Source organism: Chaetura pelagica, unplaced genomic scaffold, assembly GCF_000747805.2.
Source record: "Chaetura pelagica isolate M959 unplaced genomic scaffold, ChaPel_1.0 scaffold551, whole genome shotgun sequence".
Lineage (NCBI taxonomy): Eukaryota > Metazoa > Chordata > Aves > Apodiformes > Apodidae > Chaetura > Chaetura pelagica.
Window position 1 is genome coordinate 114,059 of NW_009952067.1, and position 21,124 is coordinate 135,182.

Consider the following 21,124-nt stretch of genomic DNA (forward strand, 5'->3'; position numbering starts at 1 on the left):
GCTAGAGTGATAATTTACTGTAAAGGGCTGAAGCTGAAGTTTTTACATGTTAGGCTTTGTCTTGGCTTTTTTTAACTGCCTGTTACTAACCTTAGTAACAATTTCAAATGTTTGTATAGTATTTTCTGTATATTATATGGGTTATCCATCTAGATGAGATTGTATTACACACTTGGGCTTCAGTTTGGAGCAAAATGTATTTAACTCTGATTTTAAATATTTTGGTTGATGACCTTGAACTGCAGAAATTGGAAGTAGTACTTGCCTCAAGGTGTTGTCTGTTCAATACACATACCTGCTAGTCATAGTCTTCTGATTTTTTTTCAAAGTGATTGTAGAGTATTAATCCAGAGAGTGTTTTGTCAAACAAAAGATTACTAGAATAAACGTAAGAAATCATGACATACAAACTGATTATAAGGAGAACTAATTAATACAGTGCCTAATTCTATTTTGGTTTATTTGCTTTGGCTTTTATTGCAGGGCAGCAGAACTTATGACTAGGACAGGCTCTGTGGTAACACTAGAAGTAGCAAAACAAGGAGCAATTTACCATGGTCTGGCAACCCTACTTAATCAGCCATCTCCAATGATGCAAAGAGGTAAAAATGCTAATATTTTTAATGTCAATAATAGCTTTTTAGGTCTTATAATGCAGAAAATACAATAATTCACAGTAGATTGCTAAATATTACAAGATATTACATGAGAAAATAAAAACAGTTGCACAGAAATGAAGCATTTCCTTCTCGATTCTTCATATTTTTAAAAATATTTAAATTATGCTAGTCTAATAATTAATAAAGGCTTTGCATATATACCTTTAAAATTAAATTATACGTTGAAACACAGTTCTGTTTTGAAGTAATTTTTATTCTAAGAAATGGAATATAATGAGTGCACAGGGCATTAAACTTCAGAGGCTTTTCTGTCCCTTTCATAAAAGCTTCTCTCCTCCTTTTGGAATATGACTTCCCTGTAACCAGTGAGGGCAATGTTAATTACCAAGAGAGAAATAAATAGAAACAGAAGCCTCTAAAACATGTTTTGCCATTGAATTTTTGTTTTTTAGATTAGAAATATTGGAACATTTCTTTTCAAGTATCTGTGTTTGATTGTAGGAAGTTCTTGGATTTTTCTCCAATGTTCTATTTTATCATCCTATTTCAGTGAACTAACTCCAAAAGACATATTTAAGTCTTATGTAAAAGAATGTTAGAAAGAAAATAATTGTATAAAGGAAGACCTTTTCTACATAGAGGGTAGTGCTGCTGTATAGAAGAGAATGGGTTAAAAGAATAAATCCTTATTATCACAGTTTACAACACCATCCCAGGTGCCATATGCCTCTGAGAGTGAGCAAGAGACTTTACAGTGAAGCACATTTGGCTTTTCCAAATATCGCGGTTCCTTTCATAGCATACAAATCAAAGGAATCCTGTATAGTTAATGCAAGAATGGGATCGTGTATCTGAAGAAGTAAAGGTTTTTAAATCGAGCATTTGCTTTACTGGGAACTCAACTAATATGCTAGACAGTAGTTAATATAAGTGAAAGGGGGAAAATACATATCCAACTGTTACAGTTTCTGACCGCCGTGGCTCAGGTAAACCCCGACCAAAGAGTGAAGGTTTTGAGCTGTATAATAACTCCACTCAAAATGGGTCACCTGAGAGCCCTCAGCTGCCATGGACGGAGTACAGTGAACCAAAGAAGCTGCCAGGAGATGACAGATTAATGAAGAACAGAGCTGATCATCGCTCCAGTCCCAATGTTGCAAGTAAGTAAGATTATCCTTCTTTAGGGGTAGATGCCTCCTCCACTAGTTTTGGAGGGTGTTGAATGTTTATTTTTTAAAATGGGTTAAGTTTAAAATGCCAGTATAACAGTAACATTTGGAGCTAGCCTTTTGTTAGAAATGGTCAAATGAAAAATTATGGTTACTTTGTGAATATTATTATTTTATTAAGTTATGTAAATTACTATTAGCAGTCATGTAAATGCTTCCTTTAACTTTCCAACAGATCAGCCTCCAAGCCCTGGGGGAAAGAATGCTTATGCGTCTGGAACGACCACCAAAATAACCTCAGTCTCTACTGGGAATCTTTGTACAGAGGTTAGAAGTGGCAAGCAAAATGCTGGCTATTAAGCTTTTCTTAGCTATCAATAGTGTCAGTGTGTTTGAGTTAAACCAGTGTCTTTCTCAACTATTTGAACATAATGTGGGTGCTAGTGACTGGGTGGGGGTTTTGCTTATTACAGCTAATGAAAGAATGAGAAAGCTTTGAGTGATTTTATTACGTTTTGTTCATGAAGTTGTCATTGTGATTTATTTGGTTTGGACAATGTTTTGTACTTGTTTTCAAACCATAAAAAACATGAATCATAACCACAATTGTATTTGATACTAGACAATCTTTTATCTCCTGTTTCAGACAAATAATGCTCTTATGAACCAAAAGAAAACATTTGGAAAATGCATGTTGAGAAGAATATTTTATACAGATCTGTGTGATTAGAAAGTTCTACCTATGTCTTTTCTACCTTTCCCAGGAACAGAGTCTGCCCCCACGACCTGAAGCTTACCCCATCCCAACACAGACCTACACTAGAGAATATTTCACATTCCCAGCCTCAAAGTCCCAGGATCGAATGGGTCCAGCTCAGAGTCAGTGGCCAAACTACGAAGAAAAAACACAGGTCCAGGCAGAAAGCAATCATTCAATCAATACTACAATGCAGGTGGGAAGTAATTTATTTCAATATAAGAAAAAAAAACAAAGAAACTTGCTTGCCTTCTACTCCCTAACTACTGGAGACATTTTGGCAGAACAGTCAACTATAATCTCTGAGCTGTTGAGGACAGGGGGGGAGCAACTGTACTTTTGCCAAGATTGTCTTGGATTCAGAAACCCTTCTCTTTTTTTTCTTTTTCCCTTCTCCTCTGTAAAACTTATGTTCTTCAGACCTGTTATCTGGGATGTTTTAATCCCCCTTTAGAGGTAAGGGACTGTAAATGGTAGTAATGTTTGTCATGTAAAATGTTTTGTGGTTTTCTGAAAAGCAAACTAAACCTTTCACTCTTCCAAGAAGGTTTAAGTAGCAAAAACTCTTTGCCTGCAGGGTGCTTTGTTGAAGTGACAAGTGAAGTATTAAAAATGAAATAAAACAGGAATTTGAGACTTAACCAGGGACTTCACTGAAACACATTCCCTGCTCTCAGTTAATTTTTTTTTAAAGTTGCATCTACTATCACAGTGCAGCTGCTTCTTGACTGAAATGAATTTACCCTCACTGTACCTTTATAAATTCAAAAAATAATGTTGTTCAGTGCTTTGTAAATGAGGATTTTACTCAAATCCATACAGGAAATTAAATCTAGATCTACTAAATCCAGTCACTGCATCATCTTTTTCTCTAATCCACCCGGGACTTGAAAATACAGAGGGACTTTTTTTTTTCTTTGTTTCTTCATCTGTGATAGAAGCAGAGCCTTATAGCAGGCTCAGTATGTTTTACTTTTGGAAAAGCAGTGTCATGAAAATTACTTTGAGCTTATGTCATATAAGCAAAATGATGATTTATTATTGATTACTCACACATGTATTGGCAAGTGAATTCAGTAAAAAGTGACTTGGATAAAAGCCTAGAGCTTTCTTTTTTCAGTAGTAGATATGAAATCCTAATTATTTCATCGGTTAATAAAATAGAAGTTATACTCAAAGTAGAATGGTAATTTTGAAGGAGAATGCTGCAAATTAAATTACTTGGGGCTTTGAGCAACCTGCTCTGGTGTAGTATGTCCCTGCCCACCCTGGGGGGTTGGAATTAGATGATCTTTAAGGTTCCTTCCAATCCAAACCATTCTAGGATTCGATGATGACTGTGGCATATAGCTATGGAAATATTTTGCTGAATTTCTGTGCTTAACACCTTCATGTTTTGTGATTTCACCTCACCTAATCTTAGCAGCATAATTAATGTCTAAGCTCTCTCTGTCGCTGATAGGACAGGGAGAGGCTAGAAACTCCAGAGGATGGTTCCTACCCATTTGCCTTAATGGGATGAATTGCTGCCTGGACATGCATCTCTCGTCTGTTTGAGACAAGCTTAAGTGTAGCTTAGAAGAGGTGGTTAAAACTAGTGAGATGAACACCATCTGTTAAGGTTGTTGACAGATACCGAATTTGAGCTATGGTGTTAAGGCTGAATGCAGAGCAAAAAAGTTATTTTCATAAAGCAAATTACTAGCTTTATCTCCTTACAAGCACTTAACATGGACACAATTTTTTTTCTGCCGTACAATAGTTCTTTTCATTTGAAAATAAGAGGAAAATAAACCTTAAAAAAAAAAAAAATCCTTTTATTCTTACAGTCAGAACTGGGCTTGTAAAAAACAGCTGCCATAAGCCATGGTCTCATGTGAAGTGCTTGTTTTCTGAAGGCATTAGCAAACTGTTTGGCTAGGTGCATCTCTACAGCAAATCTAACACAAATAGCTGTGTGTTCAGCTCTGCTGGACTAGTAGAGCATAAAAAATACACTTGTTTATCTCAAAGACAGCATTCTTTAGAGGTCACAGTTAAGGTCGTTGATGGAGGAAAAAGAAAAGGAGCTTGCATTGTTAGTCTTCTGTCAGTTGTTGATAATTAGTGCATTATATGTTCAGTGCTTAGTAGTTCCTAACTTTCAAAGTATGAATATTTGCTGCAAGAAAATCATTAACAAATTTGATAAGCCTTATTTATGGTCCAGGATTCCTTTTCAGGAGGTTGTACAGTGTAGTGAGACCCTGAGCTTGAATAAAAAGACACTTGGTCTTTGACACTATAAAAAAGCAGCTGAAGTGTAGGCCAGTAAAACGAAGCCTCCAGAGCAGGTAGAATTCGACCTGACTGCCCAGATTCTGTGCCTGTGAATGGAGCTATCGTAAGGAGAGCTTCCTGCTGGCCATCTCGCCTGTTAGTGGAGGAGGCTGGGCAGCAGCTCCCTTGTCTCTCCCTCAGCAGCCTTTCAGTTTGCCTTCCCAGTAGGAAAAATGTTCAGTCAAGCCAGCTGGAGGCTGAATCGCAGAGCTGGTGTGTCTGTTCCAAGCTGCCAGTACTCTGGTGCTCGTGTGTGTGTGTGGGGGTGTCAGCAGTAGTCCTGAGATGTTGTGTGAGCTGGGGAGGTTTTCAGCTTAAGCTCCATTTTGCATCCATCCTTCTCCCAGTCTGGGTTTCCAGGCATTTCAGGGGTTGCACTCTTCCATGACTTGAATGAGTGAAATGGACTGAGAATATTTTATTGTTGGTTTTGGGAAACTTACTGGGCATGGAAATGCTGAAATTCGCTACAAGTAATTACCTTCAGTAATAAGAATGTGGTTCGTGAGCCATTTTCAAATATGTTTAATATAGATGGACTATGAAATCAATGCCTTGTTTAATTTTTTCCAGCGTGTGGCTCGTTCCCAGGAAGAACTCAGAGATAAAGTTTTCCAGCCAGAGAGGAATCGTTTGGAAGTTGTTATACGGAAGGATGTAGAGTACATTGATCGGAAGTCAGACAGCGATCAGTGGATGAATTCATCTGTGGATTCTAGCACATCTAGCCAAGAACACCTGAACCATTCATCCAAACCAGTCTCACCTGGTTCTTGTTTAACTAAAAGTGGACCTGGCCGTTGGAAAACTCCAGCTACTAGCCAGCCAACTCCAGTGGCCATTTCCCAGCCCATCAGAACAGATCTTCCCCCTCCACCACCGCCTCCTCCAGTGCATTATGCAGCTGAATTTGATGAACTACAAATGGATTTGCCTCTGCCTCCCCCTCCTCCTCCAAATCAGGTAGGAGCACAAGCATCTTCTCAGGTAGCTGCTGCTGAGCGTAAAAAAAGAGAAGAGCACCAGAGGTGGTATGAAAAGGAAAAGGCACGTTTGGAAGAAGAACGAGAGAGGAAACGTCGTGAGCAGGAGAGAAAACTGGGTCAAATGCGTTCTCAGCCACTAATTCCTCCTCAGCCTGTGGTTCCCCCTGTTTCCCTTCAACCAGTGAAATCAGAAAAACCTTCAACTTTGCAAAGGTCTCAAGAAACAGTTATTCGAGAGTTGCAGCCTCAGCAGCAGCCTCGGACTATTGAGCGGAGAGATCTGCAGTACATTACTATCAGCAAGGAAGAACTGTCCTCTAGTGATAGCCTCTCTCCAGATCCCTGGAAACGGGATGCTAAGGAGAAACTGGAGAAGCAGCAACAGATGCACATTGTGGACATGCTGAGTAAAGAGATTCAGGAACTTCAGAACAAGCCTGATCGTACAGCAGAAGAAAATGACCGCCTGCGCAAACTCATGCTTGAGTGGCAGTTCCAAAAGCGACTGCAAGAATCAAAGCAAAAGGATGAAGATGATGATGAAGAGGAGGATGATGATGTGGATACTATGCTCATCATGCAGCGACTGGAGGCAGAAAGAAGAGCAAGGGTAAAAAGGGATAATCCTTTCTAAACAAAAGTATTGTAAATATATATCTTGGTGGGTTCTCTGGCTTTATTTGAGTGTTTTGATGTTCTTACAGGGTAAAGGGGGATGAAGCTTTCTTAAATACCTTGAATTTTAAAATTGCTACCTTACAGCGGCTTCACCAGTTAAGCGATGTATTAAGGAAGTATCATAGCTGCCTATTATAGAACGAAGTTGGCAATGGAATTTACTTTTCTGGTGGTGGGGAAACTCCCCTTGAATAAAGGGATTTGGCTGTGTAGCTGGAGTAGGATTAGAAGGTTAAATGTGGCAGGTATTTGCTTATAGGAAGGTAAACAAAAATGTTTGAAATAATGAAAGTCTCTAGGAGAATCAGGAGTAGTGTGGGTTTTTTGTCTCCCACTCCTACCCCTTCCCAATATATTTATCTCTTAAGTGTTCTTATTTATAGTCTTGGACCTGAACACCAACACTGAATGCATGCTTCTTCCAGGAAACAGTGAAGTGAACTGAGGTTTCACTTTGCTGGTCTTCTCCAAGGGGAGGCTGGGGCGTAAGGCAGCTGCTACCTCTACCACCAAGTGACCCCAGCAGTGCAGGGGGGAGTGTTAGGCTGAGCCATGTGGTTTTGGATACACCCTGTCTAGGGCTCCAGCTCATATATTCCTAGATTTTGCATGGTGTCCAGTTTAATCAGTATCTGACAAGGTTTGCTTACCCTAGCCTTCAGTGCTGTGAAGGCTCATAATATATCTAATAAGATAATGCAACTCAACCGCATGATGTTTTTATTACTCTGCTAATGGCTGTTGTCTCTGGGAAGTTTCTGTAGGAAAATTTGTTTTTTCTTTTCTGAATAGTAGCCCAGATATCAAAGTTACACACCAATAGCTATACTTTGACAGGCTTGAAAACTAGCTTTGTAATATGCTGCATGTCTTCTGTTTGTTTATCTTGGAAAGTTGATTTAATTCTGTAATAAGCATTTTTTAATTCTTGAGAAATGTGTGTACATAATTGTACATAATTATTCTGACATTCAGAAATAGCTATCAACTTGAGCAGTATTGGAGTTCAGGATTGTTTTGGCAGCTTGATTTCCTAAACTTATTCTTGTATTTGCTGCAGTCTGCATTCCTTTCCTTTTTTCTTGTGGCTCACTTTATTACTGTGTAAAACAATAGATACCTCAGACTTGGAAACTGAAGGAAAAAAAAAGCTAAATATATTTTTGGCAAACAGGTTGCATTAAAGCCCAGCATTGCAAACATGTAATTTGTAGCACATAGACAGTTACCTATGGGCATTAAAAAATCTGTGTAAAACTGCCATTTTAACAAACACTGTATTTAAAATTTTACTGCAGCAAGGCTAAAAGAGCTGTGTGTCATTAACAGAAAGCCAATTGTATTGCATAACATTATATCAGTCTTCTCTGTGAGTACTGGATTTAAAATACTATTTGTGCATGAAGTTCTTTCAGCATTTTGGAACATTTTTAAACGAAAACAATTGTCTTGAACTGAAGTAATGTTTGCATTTTGGTTACATTTCACTGTCATACTACTAGAGATGCAGTAAGTAGCATCACTGGAGAAATAACAAGGTTTTCAGTGAGTCAAACCAATACTCATTTAAAAAATTTATTTATTGTCTCATATGTCTGTTTCAGGATTATGTCATTTCAGTTCCTCATTCTAAAGCAGCTGACTTATCAAATAAAAGAAAATGCTTTTGATATAGCTCAAGTCTAACCTATCTTTGTTTTCACTGTGCATCTTTCTTTTTTCCCCCCTTTCTTACTACCTGCAGCAGACTGCTGTGCCAGCAATCTCTGTTCTAGATTTGGTATGTTTGTTTCTTTCTCTTAATATCTCTTTCCCATTTCAATTCCTGATATTATTAATAACTACCCTATGTGGTGTGGAGGATGATTTGGCATCTTTGGGTGTTCAGAAATCATTGTGAAACAATAAGCAGTTAACTGTAAGCATGCATTTGAATGTTTCCAGATGTGGTGACTTTGTTTCCCCATTTTTTTTTCCTTTCAGATGTTGTATTGTGCTTGCAGACTAGATTTGTTTGTTGTAGCAGTGGTCTAATATAAAACTGTGCATTTTATGTTTTGTGCACTTGTGTGTGTAAAATTTTACTAAGCACTTTGAATGAACAAGCTGTGCGTTAAGATTTCCTTCCTTCCCTTCCCACCCCTGCAAGTTTTAGCAGAGCTCTAGCAACACCATTCCTTTCTAATCTGAAGTGAAATTGTCCTGAAAATGTACTAAGAGCAGCATACTCTTTTAGCACATGCTGGAACCCTGTTGTTTACAAGTGTTACAGTATTATCACTAAAGTGAATTGTAAATGCAAAAATTAATTATGAACTAATATTTCCAAGTATGTCACATAAACATGCAGTTACTAAGTTACCATATAATTTCAGTTTCAATTGGTTAATACCATTCTATTTCATCTAAAACATGACAGGCTTTCAAATTGCAGCAGTAATTGCTATTACTCAAACTTAATTCTGTATTTCAGTGCTGTCATTGGAAAGGTTACATGGAAAAAAAGAGTTCTGTAATCTTCTAGAGAAGAAGTATCTCCCCTTCAAAGTGTATTTCTGTATCATTAGTGTACCAATTTGAAAAAAAGGGTAATGCTTGCAAGTCCTGTTAATGAATTTACATTGCTGAAAAAGATTGTAAACATACTGTTAAATACATAAATTTGGATATTCAGCACTGCTTTATTTTTTAAAACTTCATCTTTTAAAATACGTATTTCAGATAACTTAGTCTATCTAAGGTGTTTAGTTTTGTATCTGTGTGGTACATTAGTGTTAAGCATTTGACTGCAGGGAAACAGGCAAAGTGTGTCAGCTTTCTGAATTAATGGACAAACCAGGAGTCATGGATTTTTCAGATTTAGTATCTCAATGTTTTTTCTTCTTGCTACTCCCATTTTTTTTGCTTAAGCCTTAGTCCGTAGAGCTGTGACTGGGTAGATAAAGTACTTTGCCAAGCTGTGAGCTTCTGGATCTTTCTGTGACAGGAGGTTGTGAAGGCAGACAGTATCAGCTTTAAAAATGGATTAGACATCACGCCTGTAAACAGCTACTCAAAGGATTAGCCAGGGCTGCACCAGCTGGCATCTCTAGTGCCATGCTGAATGTTGGGGAGATACTAGAAGAAATGTCCAGGGCTTGTGTGCATCTCTTCTTGTCATGGTCAGAGATAGAACACTGATCTAGATGGCATGAATCAGACAAGGATTTATGATGTTAATAAATGTAGCTTTAAAAAAAAGCAAGCTAATTGTGAAATAGATTACGTTGAATGTCATACCCAGTAAGTAAGCCTTTTTCCTAGTTTCATCATTTTCATACTGTTCACATGACTTTCTGGGCATAGTTGAATCTATCCCACATAACTGTATGTACTCAATAAATTAATTTGTAGTTTCTAGAGGGGGGTGAAAAACACTTCAGAATGCTCCTTTCTTTTATAACTATTGGTAATATCTGTTCTGCTGATTAAAAGGCTGGTGAAAGGTGATTAATAGTTAATGCCTGAATCATCAACGTCAACTTGATTAGTGTTGGTCTTTTAAAATTCCCTTGGCCGTTACTGGATCTGACACATCTTTTGTTGTCACAAATAAATAGGTGTAAATTTAAGTTCTTCTGGAACTTCTTTTAAAACATTTTAAGCAGTACTTGGATTTTGTCTGGAATCTGAGACTTTCTGGGTGCCTGCCAGTCCCATCAATATCTTAACATTTCTGATAAGGAACTGATGGGCTGATCTTGCAAGGAGCAGTAGCTCAGAAGAAGGGTTACATTTCTTACCCTCTTCTAGGTAGAAATAGTGCTGCAAGCATATGTTGCCAATAGAGCATAGAAAAAAACTATTTGAGGTAGAGAAGCATATGGTATGTTTAGAGTAGCCTCTGACCTGGATACAGTTGTTTTCACAATTACTAAGGGTTCGTGTGTTGACAGCAGTTCCCAGGTGGGCACCCTGCCCAGTTTTCCCTTCTTTCTTTAGTTAAGCTCACAAGAAAATAGAACTTCCCCTTCAATTTAGTTTGAAATATTTTCTTGTTAAAGTGCATTTGACTAGGAATATTTCCTACTAAGCAAAAAGGCATCCTTGTCGTAACCTGGGATCAGTAACTGCCACATTCAGAGTTTTTCTCTAAATGCAATTGAGATGTTGTTAAGGAGTTCTCCTGCATTTTTTTCGCTGTGCAGTTTTTGCCCTTTTTTTTTCCTTAATGAGGAAATTACTTCTTTTCTATAAACTCTTTTTAATTACCAGCTGTCTATCCTTTTGACAGCAATATTATCTCCTCTGCTAAAATAATGTTTTTTTAATAACTAAGACAAGAAGAGGTCTTAATCCAAGAAGGGAGCTGGTTAACTGCTTTATTCCCTGCTGTACCATATATACTGAACTTGAGCTGTATCTTTGTTGTTTCCAGGTGGAATTACAAAAGTTTTAGTCCTAAATAAGGGGGATTTACTCAGTGGTAGCATCCTCTAGTATACATTTTACAAATTACTGCCTAAATGAAATGAATTAATTTTGTTCTTTAGCTTTCAATTAATAAAAAAATTTTTTAGAGTTTATTATAGAATTTATTAGAAACCTAATCTACGTTTTCTGTTAATTAACTGGGGGAGAAGGATGCCTACATGAGGACTGTCATCACAAAGCCTATTAAAAATAAGTTTCGCTTACTGTATCATTGCTTTTTGTCTTAAGGACCTTTCTCTGTAAATGAAACTGGATTGTAAAAAAATCCCTTTCACATACAGTGTATAGATCCAATGATTTGCTGATTTATACCAATCAGTATAAAAATCTTGGTGGAGAAATCACTTCAAAACACATGCTGCAGTAAGAAATAATACAGCGTATATACCAGTTAATTTCTACTCGTGAATGTTATTGTGCCAGTGAACATGCTTGTTCATCAAGGGCTTAGATGCTGTTAGCTTTAGAGAATCATGCCAAGTTTGGGGTTTTTTTTACTCAGTTTTCTTATCTGTGCAGTGTTTATCATAAGCATATATAAAACAGTGTTGTCTGTTGGGCAACAGTTGTTCGTGTGGGCTGACTAGTCTCAGTAGTCAAAGATTTCTTTGCCTCTCTCTTTGCTTTTTGCAAAACACATCTGTTGCAGATACAGTGGGAGATTTTATTTATCTCCTGAGACTACTTGCAGAGTTGCTGAATGATCCTGTTACTTTAAAAGGATTGACCCTTTGACTAATGAGTCATCATTTTCCGGTGCTTAAACACTAATCCAAAATGAAAAACCAATTGGCTGCTGGAGCTCAAGACTGTTGGTTCCAAGTATTTAATCTCACTTTACTGTACCTGTGAGACTATCGTTTCCAAAGCTGTCTTGAACGTGAGTCACCTCTGTCTTCTGCTAGGGGTTTATATATGACTGCTTTAAAAGTCTCTTGGTGTGTTTTGTGCTTTTATGTATTTAGTTCTGTGCATCTCTTTTTTTCCTTTTTTAATTTTTTCTCTTTTTCCTTTTTTTTTTTTTTTTTTTTTTTTTTTCCATCTCTGGTAACCAGTATACCAAAGCATACTCCTAACAGCTGGAAATAGCATTGCTTTATCTGTAGTATAGCATTTTCTACTGTGAATGAGTTATTTTTGGATGCATATGATCAGGTTCCTTTTTTTTTTTTTTTAACCTATCTTACCTGTGTGAATGACAAAAAAATTAAAGGAGTGTGTGTGTTAGTTACAGGATGAAGAGCGCAGACGGCAGCAGCAACTGGAAGAGTTGCGCAAGCGGGAAGCAGAAGACAGGGCCAGGCAGGAAGAAGAGCGCCGGCAGCAAGAGGAGGAGCGGACCAGAAGAGAGGCTGAAGAAAAGGTGGTGATCATCTGAGTGCTGCAGGGGTTCTTACAGGCCTCTGCTTTTTAGCCTGGCTAAACATGCTAGCCCTAGTGCTAAGGGTCACAGCTCAAGGCTTCAGTTTATCCAATATAAACAAAAAAGTAATTAAACAAATATCCTGTTTGAGGTGCCCAGAGCTGACTGGTGTTGCAGAAATGCTGTAGGCATAGTGTCTGGAGGCCTTCAGCAGTGTCAAGGGCTTGCCTTCAGACCCTTTTTGGAAAGTTATGGCAGAAATTAATTACCTTCTGGTTTCCTTCAGCCCCAACATGACCTGCCTACTGTTAGTGGTGTGAGGTTTTGCTGTGTCTCAGAGATTTGCACTTGAATATTTTTGCAGTAATTGTTAGAGATACAGAGAAAGGGGGAGAAATATGAGACACAGTGAAGTGGAGATGACAAAGTCCATATTGTCTTATGTCTGAATTACGAGAGGAAAAGAAGTTGGTTTCTCGAAAGGAAGTAAATAATTTCAGCAGATAAGTCACTGCAATCAGATTCTAAATATTCAAACTTCTAGGTTTCCTCAGAACATTAAACATTAATTTGAGAAGCTTTATTGCTCAAAACTGGAAGATAAAGCACCTCATTTGACTCTTGGCATGTTTGTTAAGACCCTCTTCTTCCTAGAGAAAGAACAGTTACTTTTGTTCAGATTGTGAAGACTTGGCTGTTGGTAACACTGACTTCAGAATGAAAAGAGGGCTAGCTTTTAATGTGGAGAGAAATTTAATCTTGGAAGATTGAGCAAATACATTTTTTTAAAAAACCCTTAATGTATTGACTTTAATTCAGTTTGTTAGATTGTTTTCAAGCTTTGTTAGACTGTTTTCCATAAGCAGTATGGATTAATGGGTAGAAGAAAGCTGAGCTGGGGATGGTGATAGGTGAGGAAGGTGTATCTGGACTAAGGAAAGCATTTAAAAGCTTACTGCAGGAAGTTTAAAACAAACAAACAAACAAAAACCAACAGCCAAGACTTTCTACATTTCTGACAACACAGCCAAATGACATTTGGATCACACACTTGTCACTGACAGATCTTGACAGATACACTCATACATCTACCAACTCAGAACTCAGTAGCATCTGACCACGACAGTGGTTTTTGAGAATACAGAGTTTCATGTCTTTGCTTTAGATGAACATGATCAGCATGACTTACTACTTTTTTAGGATAACTGTCCCAAGGTGTTGAGCAGATAAGTTGGATTTTTTTAAACACACAGATTAAAACCAGAATGGTTGGTTGTTTAAAATGTCATGTATTTCCAGCAGAAGTTATACTAATGCTTAGACAAAAATGTTTTTATAACATATTTTCCAAATACACGTTTTCATTTGTTATCAAACAAACTACTGAATAGACCCTTGTATTAATTTACAATGTGGCTCAGACAAGAGCTGAACAGAATTAAATGGTATCTAGTTTAAAACAGTAAAAATCTTTTAAAATGGAAAAATACGTAGAAGATATTTCATGGCCTTTAAATTGTCAGTAGCCTCATATAAATACCATTAGCTTAGGGATTTTTAATTTGTTTTTTATAAATGTTTTTTAAAACCAGTTATTTGATGTCTGTTTCAGAATAGTTCTTTGTAATTTGATTACTGTGTGAAAGTAATTTTCCTGGTATTTTAACTGGAAGCTCTGTTAGGAGACATTTATTCCAAGGTACTATTGATTAATTTACGTTGTATAAGCATGCAGCAAAATTATTAAGTTCCTTTTTTAAGATGGTAGTTAATTTTAGTTATTTTCCTCTCCCACAGATTCTTTATGGCTTTAGTAAATCTAGCCCTTATTAACTGTAGTTACATTTTGAGTACTAAATGCTGGAATTGCCCTTAGTTCCCACAGGCAGTGGTACATCTGGAAATAACAGCACTGCTGTGTTACAGGATGCCAGCCATTTTTTTCATAGTAGTAAACATTCTTTGTATGAGTCCACGTAGCTGCCCTGCTATTGCCAGAAAAGGAAACAAAAAAAATGGATGTAGCTCCGTGATGGAAAATTTAGACATTTCCTTCTAAGAAAGATTATTTTTCCTGACCACTGTGTTTCTGTTTCCTCTGGCCTTGCAGAGGCGACAGGAAGAGGAGTATTACAGTCGCTTAGAGGCCGAAAGGCGCAGGCAGCACGATGAAGCAGAACGAAGATTACTGGAACCTGACGAGCCTGGTCTGTACAGACCTCCACTTCCACGGGAATATGAACTCCCATCCCCAACCCCTTCATCTAACGCTCCTCCTCCCCCACCTCAGCGAAACACCTCTTACCTCAAAACACAGGTCCTCTCCCCTGACACGATTTATACTGCCAAGTTTGTTGCATACAATGATGATGATGAGGAGGAGGAGGATTCCAATCTAGCAGGTCAGGATAAGTACTCCAGCACAAGAAAATCTTATGGTGACTTTCCTCCTGCCACCCTTAAGCCACAGCAGCCCTCCCGTCAGCCTCGCCCAGTTTCAGATGGCCTCTTTCTTTCCAACTCATTCCAGTCATCTCCAGTCATTGCCAACAGTACTACTGCCAAAAAAAGTCAGCCCCCACCCCCACCAAACAAGCCAAGTTTCATCCATGCCAGCAGCTCTAAAGGTAGACACCATGAAATCAATCACCTCTACAGAACTATCCTCACATTTTCAACTCTGATGCTGCAGATTGAATCACTTACTTTGTGATTTATTTTCTCCCACTTAATCACTATTTCCACTGTGGTGATCTAACTTAAATCCTGATATTAATACAATCTTCCAATTCCTTAAATATTTTGATCTCTCAGATTTCCTTGTTCCTTACCCAAACTCTGAAAAAACAAAAATTCCATCTTTCACACAGTGAATCAGAAATTATTTTAACTGTTACTCGACCATTTCAAGTACTGTTGGTTTTGGCTTTCACTCTGTATCTCTCAGTGATTTGTTTTGTATGACTGACCACTGGTTACTCAGGGCATCTGAAAGTGCACCTTTCTTGAACACAGGAAACCTTTTCTAATGGGTTTATGGACAGAGCTTATCTTCTGTTTTCGTGATTGGTACCAGGGTTCTCTCTCTTAATAGTATGTGCAAATGGCTTTAAAAATTACATTTATAGATGTATTTCTTAAAAACACAAGCACCGAGAGACATACAGGACACACAGTTAGTTTCATGTATTTCACCATTTCTTTACTTCTGGTTTGTACAATGCAGTTTTCTTGCAGAGACAAAAATCTACATTTCATGTTAGTGCTTTTGTTGTATTCCTTCCCTCCATTTCTACACCCCATATTTCTTCTCATCTTGGTTCTTTTATAACTCAAGGTGGACAACCATAATGGAGTTTAAATTCAGAGCTGCCAGTGTAACTTCACCATATTTTATCTGCAGAGTACTAGTTTAGCTATACTAGTGAATTCAAGGCTAATTCAGTCCAAATTTCCATGCTACGTTTCTTTAAACTGCTGCCATATAGGAGGAAGCTTACATACTTTACTCTTTGAGTATGTGTCTGGGTGGATCTCACTCTAACGAATTTGCAGTTTATTCCTACAAGACTTTGTCTTTAAATGGAAGCATTTGCCAGTGCTTCCTCTACATTTGTTTTCTTGTGTATTCTTCTGAAGGGAACGGTGGCCATGACTGTTCCCCTAGTTTGTTCTTTTTATTTGTGCTGGAGGTCAACAAATGCCTGACAACCAACTTCAGCCGATCAGATCATCCTTCTAAAATGCAAAGGGTAGCAAGTCACCTGAGATATCAAGGAGAAGTGTTTATGCTGGCTTCTAGTTGACTGGTTAACTTGTTTACTGAATCCAAGTCTCAATGACATGTGTGGAAGCCTTCAATAGGGAACATCACTGATCATCTTTTTGGCCACTTGGTGAATTATGAAAATCACTTTCTTTAATTAGAGGTGTGGTGTACCCTGGTCACAAGGGGCCTCTGAATAGGCATATGAGCCTCTGAATAGGTTCCATCTGTCAGAAGCACTTCTAATGCAGTTCCAGTAGTGTATGAATCCGGTTTAGGATATGTTTGAGGCCATAGAGGTACATGGTACTCTGAGCTTCCTGTCTGCATCCTTTACAGTTGAGGCTCTAGTCATTGTTTCCTAGCAGGGCATCCTTTTTCTTTGCCAGGCAAATTAGCTGCTGCTTCCAGTGCCAAAGAGAAGCTCTGCACAATATTGTGTAGTTCTGATAGCACTGAAGGGACAGTAGTTTAGCTTTACTGTCCAACTGATAGGAGTTGATGCTTAGCAGTTTCACTGTTTGGGTCAGTACAGCACGCATGTTGCATAAAAAGTATCCCCATTGATAACTCACTTAAATGGAAAAAAGCCCACAGCTATTACTTACCCTAAGTGTTGACTATAAGATCTTATAATGTAGTAATCCCTATGGATCCTGCAAGTCCGTCCATTGCTCCTGTCTGGCTCTGTCATAGGTTCCAAATCTTGAAGAAGGGTGAGGGAAGGTTTTAGTTTTTCAGTCTGTTGCCATTAGGCTGGAGTGTAAGTAGACACACTGTGCACTACCTACTATGTGCTGCCATTACAATGCAAACAATTCCATTATGCTTGCCTACCTACCATGCATGTCAGCCCACTGATAAACCCACAACAGTGAACCCAAATCATAGATTTGTATTAGAAAGACTCTAGCTTTTGAGCTCCTTTTATCACACAGAACTAATGAGTTAAAATAAGACTAAAGAAATGCAGAAAATAGGTAGAGAATATTCTCTTTAAAAGCACTATGAGTATCTATGTTGTCAGCTTGCTTTTAGGAATATTCTGAAATGGCAGGCTTCTGACATGAAACTTGTACTGTGTCTGTAGTGAATTTGTCCTTTTTCAAAGGACTTAAATTGTAAAATGCACCTTGGTTACAACACATGGGCTTCCAAGGCCGTTACTTTCCTTCCTTCTTTGGCACTTTGAAGTCTGTACATGGAATGATTAAGTAACTCTAGAACCATCAGTCACACTCTTCCTGCCTCCCATCATCTGCAACCCAGAATGCTGTTTCATATGTAATTGCATTTCCAAATCCTGATTTTTGATAATTTTAACAGAAAAAGGAATCTCAGGAAAGAGAAATTAATAGTGATATTTTTTTTGTGTGTGCATGTTTGTATTTCCTGGAAAACAATCAGAAGGAGCATTACAAAGATCTGGTTAGGGTTTTGGTAACCATTAAGGAGTACTGTAGTATGATGCTTCGCCTTTAATAACCTAATTCATGAACCATACAACTAATTCTGAATACTCTTATTTCATAATTTTTAAAATAGCCATGAGAACAGGTTAACCTCACCTGATTGCTCAAGCTTCTATGAAGACTGCCTGCGTAATGTACAAAGCCGTTTGCACAAAATGCAGACCTCACTGTGCAGTTTACCATCTCCCATCTCGCTGACTCTGTTACATTACTGTCCTTTACAGCTTTTTTTTCTGTTCTGAGTGTTAACTCTAGTAAACCATGCTTCTGCAAATTTTACTCTCATATCTTCTTCCACTGGGTCTCATAAGACTATTGGGTCTGTCAGCTGACCAAGAAAAAAGCCAACATCCAAGTCAAAACTACTGTCCTGAAACCAGTGGACATGTGAACCACAGCATGTGGATCCAGACTTTTCAAAGTAGGGAAGGTGATACTGTATGCATATCAAACTCATGTCTGAAAGAACAAAAATTTCTTCATGTGCCTGGCATACCTGCTGTGATTTGGTTTGATATTAGTTATTGGTGGAAAAAATTCAGCCTTCAACATATGAGTTAAATTTGTTGGTGTGTTCCAGCCTCCTGTGTCTCTTTGTTTGAATATTTATGAAAAGTTACACACACCAGTGGAAGAAGCAAATTTTTCTTTCTGTACTGAGGAAGGTTCACAAGACATAACATGTACCATACTGAGATCAGAATTGTCTGAAGACAAATCTGAATATTGTGCTGACACTTAGTTTTACTCTTTTCTTGACAGTTATTAAGATAATATGGTCTAAATATAGATTAAATTATTAAATCTTTTGTGATTGGAAAGAAAAAGTTTTGTCTTGTGGCCTTTAGAAATAATTAATATAATGTGTAAAACCTGTGTGTTATATCAACTTAAACTAAAGGTGCAGTGCTGCAAGATACTTGTTTGAAATTTGCAGTTGAGGGCTGGGGGAAATGGGGCATTTTCTGAGTGATACAGTTTACTTAATCAGACTGAACAGAGACAGAAATTCTGACTGCTGAATTTCAGAGATGGTATATACTAAGATTACTTTTAGCTTCATAAAGAGAGCAGCTGCAGCTAACATTTCCTGTGGAGACTGTCACTGGATAGTGAAGTGTGTTGCTTTTTCCATCAGTCTCCTTGAACAACTTCTAATGTGTGTCTCACAGTAAGCTGTAATAAAATAAAGACCATGTTCTCATACGTGCTTGTTAACCTGAACAAAATGTGTTCTGACTCAAAATTAGGAATAAAAAAAATAAAAGCTGTTTGAGGGGCATTAAATTTAGTTGTACTGGTTTTAAATAATCTATGGGTCAGGTGATCCTCTGAATGTATAATTCTAGTTTGAGATTATTTCTTGAAAGAAGCACTGCACCTTTCTTAAGAAGTACAGTATAAAACTTTAGTGTTGTAACTGCTGTCCTTCAACTTGCTTTTTCTTTTGCATAAGGAATAAATTCATACACTGGATCTACAGGAGCAGCTGTTGGGGCCCATGAAGTTTATCGGGATCCGAGAGACAAAAGATCTAAAAGGTGAAGTTGCAGGAGTCCACTAACTAATTCCTGCAATGTTTTCTGTTGTTGTAGTAGTAAAGACTGTGCTGTTCAAGAGTTCTGCATTTGGCTCTGGAGTATCTTGGGTTACTATAAAATGCAAATGAGTTTTTCACAAGTTTTTAGGTGATCTGAAGTGTTACTCCACATGAGCAAATTCTAGCTCTACAGCTGAGCAACTTCAGTAAATCATGTAAATTAACAAATTAAACTGTTTCAGGTGTATTTATGAATCTGAGCAGTGCCTCTCAAGTGGGTTTCTTGATAAATTTGAAGTAAGCATAAACAATACAGGCTGTGTCTCATCTGCAAGGCAGTCTTTACTGTGGAGCATACTGAAGGTGTGACTAGGGCTGGCTCAGATTCTGTAGAAACTGTTAGCCCAATTCCTATATTTTAAAGTTGAGGTAATGTTTCAGTGAAGCGTGCGGAGCAGACACCTCTTGAAGCTAAAAGTGAAACCTTTTCTGATCAAGAAACTCAAAATACATATTAAAGCTTTATTATATGAGGGTTAATCACATATGTAAAGTATTGTTACTGCTATAATTTAGAATGATTTGTTATCTTCACTGCAGTGGTCAGAAATAATACAAAAATTGATTTGCTACAAGGGTAAAAGTTAAGTGCAAGAGCTTAGGCAACGATTGCACTTGAAAGCTTTGCCACTGTAGAATAAAATACAGAGGTGTTGCAGCCACTAACAGTGTGCCTCCGTGCTAGGAATTTTGTTGGCCAAGACACAAAAGCTTTGTATTCCAGTGCTTTTTGCCTGGACACAATCTGCCACAGAAAGGCTTCCTGATTTAGCCATAACAACAATGCTGTGCTAATACAGACAGAGCTTTAGTTTGCACCTGCACTCCAGTTTGAAAAGTGGCAAGCAGTTTTATTCATGTTAGTGTGATAGCAATGGTCATGAGCTGTTAATTTGTCTAAGTGATGGCATAATGTCAGATTTAAAGGTATCTGTGGGGAACAAAACCTTGCAGAACACTAAATGGAGAGTCATTTGCTGGAGTAAAAAAGCTAACAGTCAGTACGTGTCACTAAAAATTACTATATGTAAGGATAATGTAGATAAGAATTATAACAAAGACCTTTTTTTTTTTGTCTCCTTTCCAGTCAAGAAACAGATTTACCTGGAGCACCAGAAAACTTGACGTTCAGGGAACGCCAGCGGCTTTTTTCACAGGGTCAGGATGTATCCAATAAAGTAAAAGCTTCTAGGAAATTAATGGAACTGGAAAATGAGTTGAACACAAAATGAGATTAAAGCACCTTATCAGATGTAACTGAAGATCTCTAAATTGAGGGATTGAGATGGGGGGACACTACTAATGAACAGAAAATGTTTTCTGAAGGGAGTGACTTTGATTCCTCTATATCTAAGACTGTTAATTGAGATTTAGAGATGTTGCAATAGCAAGAAGATTGATTAATTTGCCAGGAGCTTGTGGTTTATACAATGAAAGCACTGTACAATTTTAAAAATATGAATCACGTGAAGGTAACTTTTTTCTTTCTCTTTTGGGGGTTAAGTTCTTGTGCACCAGACCAAGTAGCACTTGTCAAAGATAAGTTCTGTTTCCTGGTGTTTTACAGACACACTTTTGTTTTAGCTGCTGAGCAGAGAGAGTGAGAATAGCTTGAACTGCCTAAACTGTGCACTAGAAATTAATATTTTAGGTTGTTTGATAAGCAGCCAATATCTGGGCCACCTTAAATAAGACTTTATATGAAAATCTGATATACTGTATGGTGTTCAGACAATGATCAGCATATCAATACAGACCTTACTGTCACTGAGTACTGGGAGAACACACATTTTCTAGGTAGAACCTTGGAATAATAACATTGCTAGTTCTACGTATTTGTTGGGTCTGAAGTGGTTGTATACAAATTTATCTGTAGTTATGGAATGGTCTGTAGGTGAATGCATCCCCACTACATGTGTTG

At 37.7% G+C, this 21,124-nt stretch overlaps 1 protein-coding gene across 3 annotated transcripts in view; it reads left to right on the forward strand.

Moving 5' to 3' along the window:
* Positions 1–20,885, forward strand: part of MLLT4 (myeloid/lymphoid or mixed-lineage leukemia (trithorax homolog, Drosophila); translocated to, 4) — an 84,398-nt gene extending 63,513 nt beyond the window's left edge. The window contains exons 24-32 of one of the 3 annotated variants that reach the window (XM_010005286.1): positions 484–602; positions 1,586–1,780; positions 2,025–2,116; positions 2,554–2,742; positions 5,439–6,461; positions 12,237–12,365; positions 14,476–14,767; positions 19,060–19,144; positions 20,291–20,885. In XM_010005286.1, coding sequence (XP_010003588.1) covers positions 484–602; positions 1,586–1,780; positions 2,025–2,116; positions 2,554–2,742; positions 5,439–6,461; positions 12,237–12,365; positions 14,476–14,767; positions 19,060–19,144; positions 20,291–20,435 — 2,269 coding nt within the window. In that variant the 3' untranslated portion in view covers positions 20,436–20,885. Of the gene's footprint in view, positions 1–483; positions 603–1,585; positions 1,781–2,024; positions 2,117–2,553; positions 2,743–5,438; positions 6,462–12,230; positions 12,381–14,475; positions 14,768–19,059; positions 19,145–20,290 lie in introns of those variants that run through there. The other 2 variants (XM_010005293.1, XM_010005301.1) reach the window with 2 other exon arrangements.
* Positions 20,886–21,124: the final 239 nt, after the last annotated feature.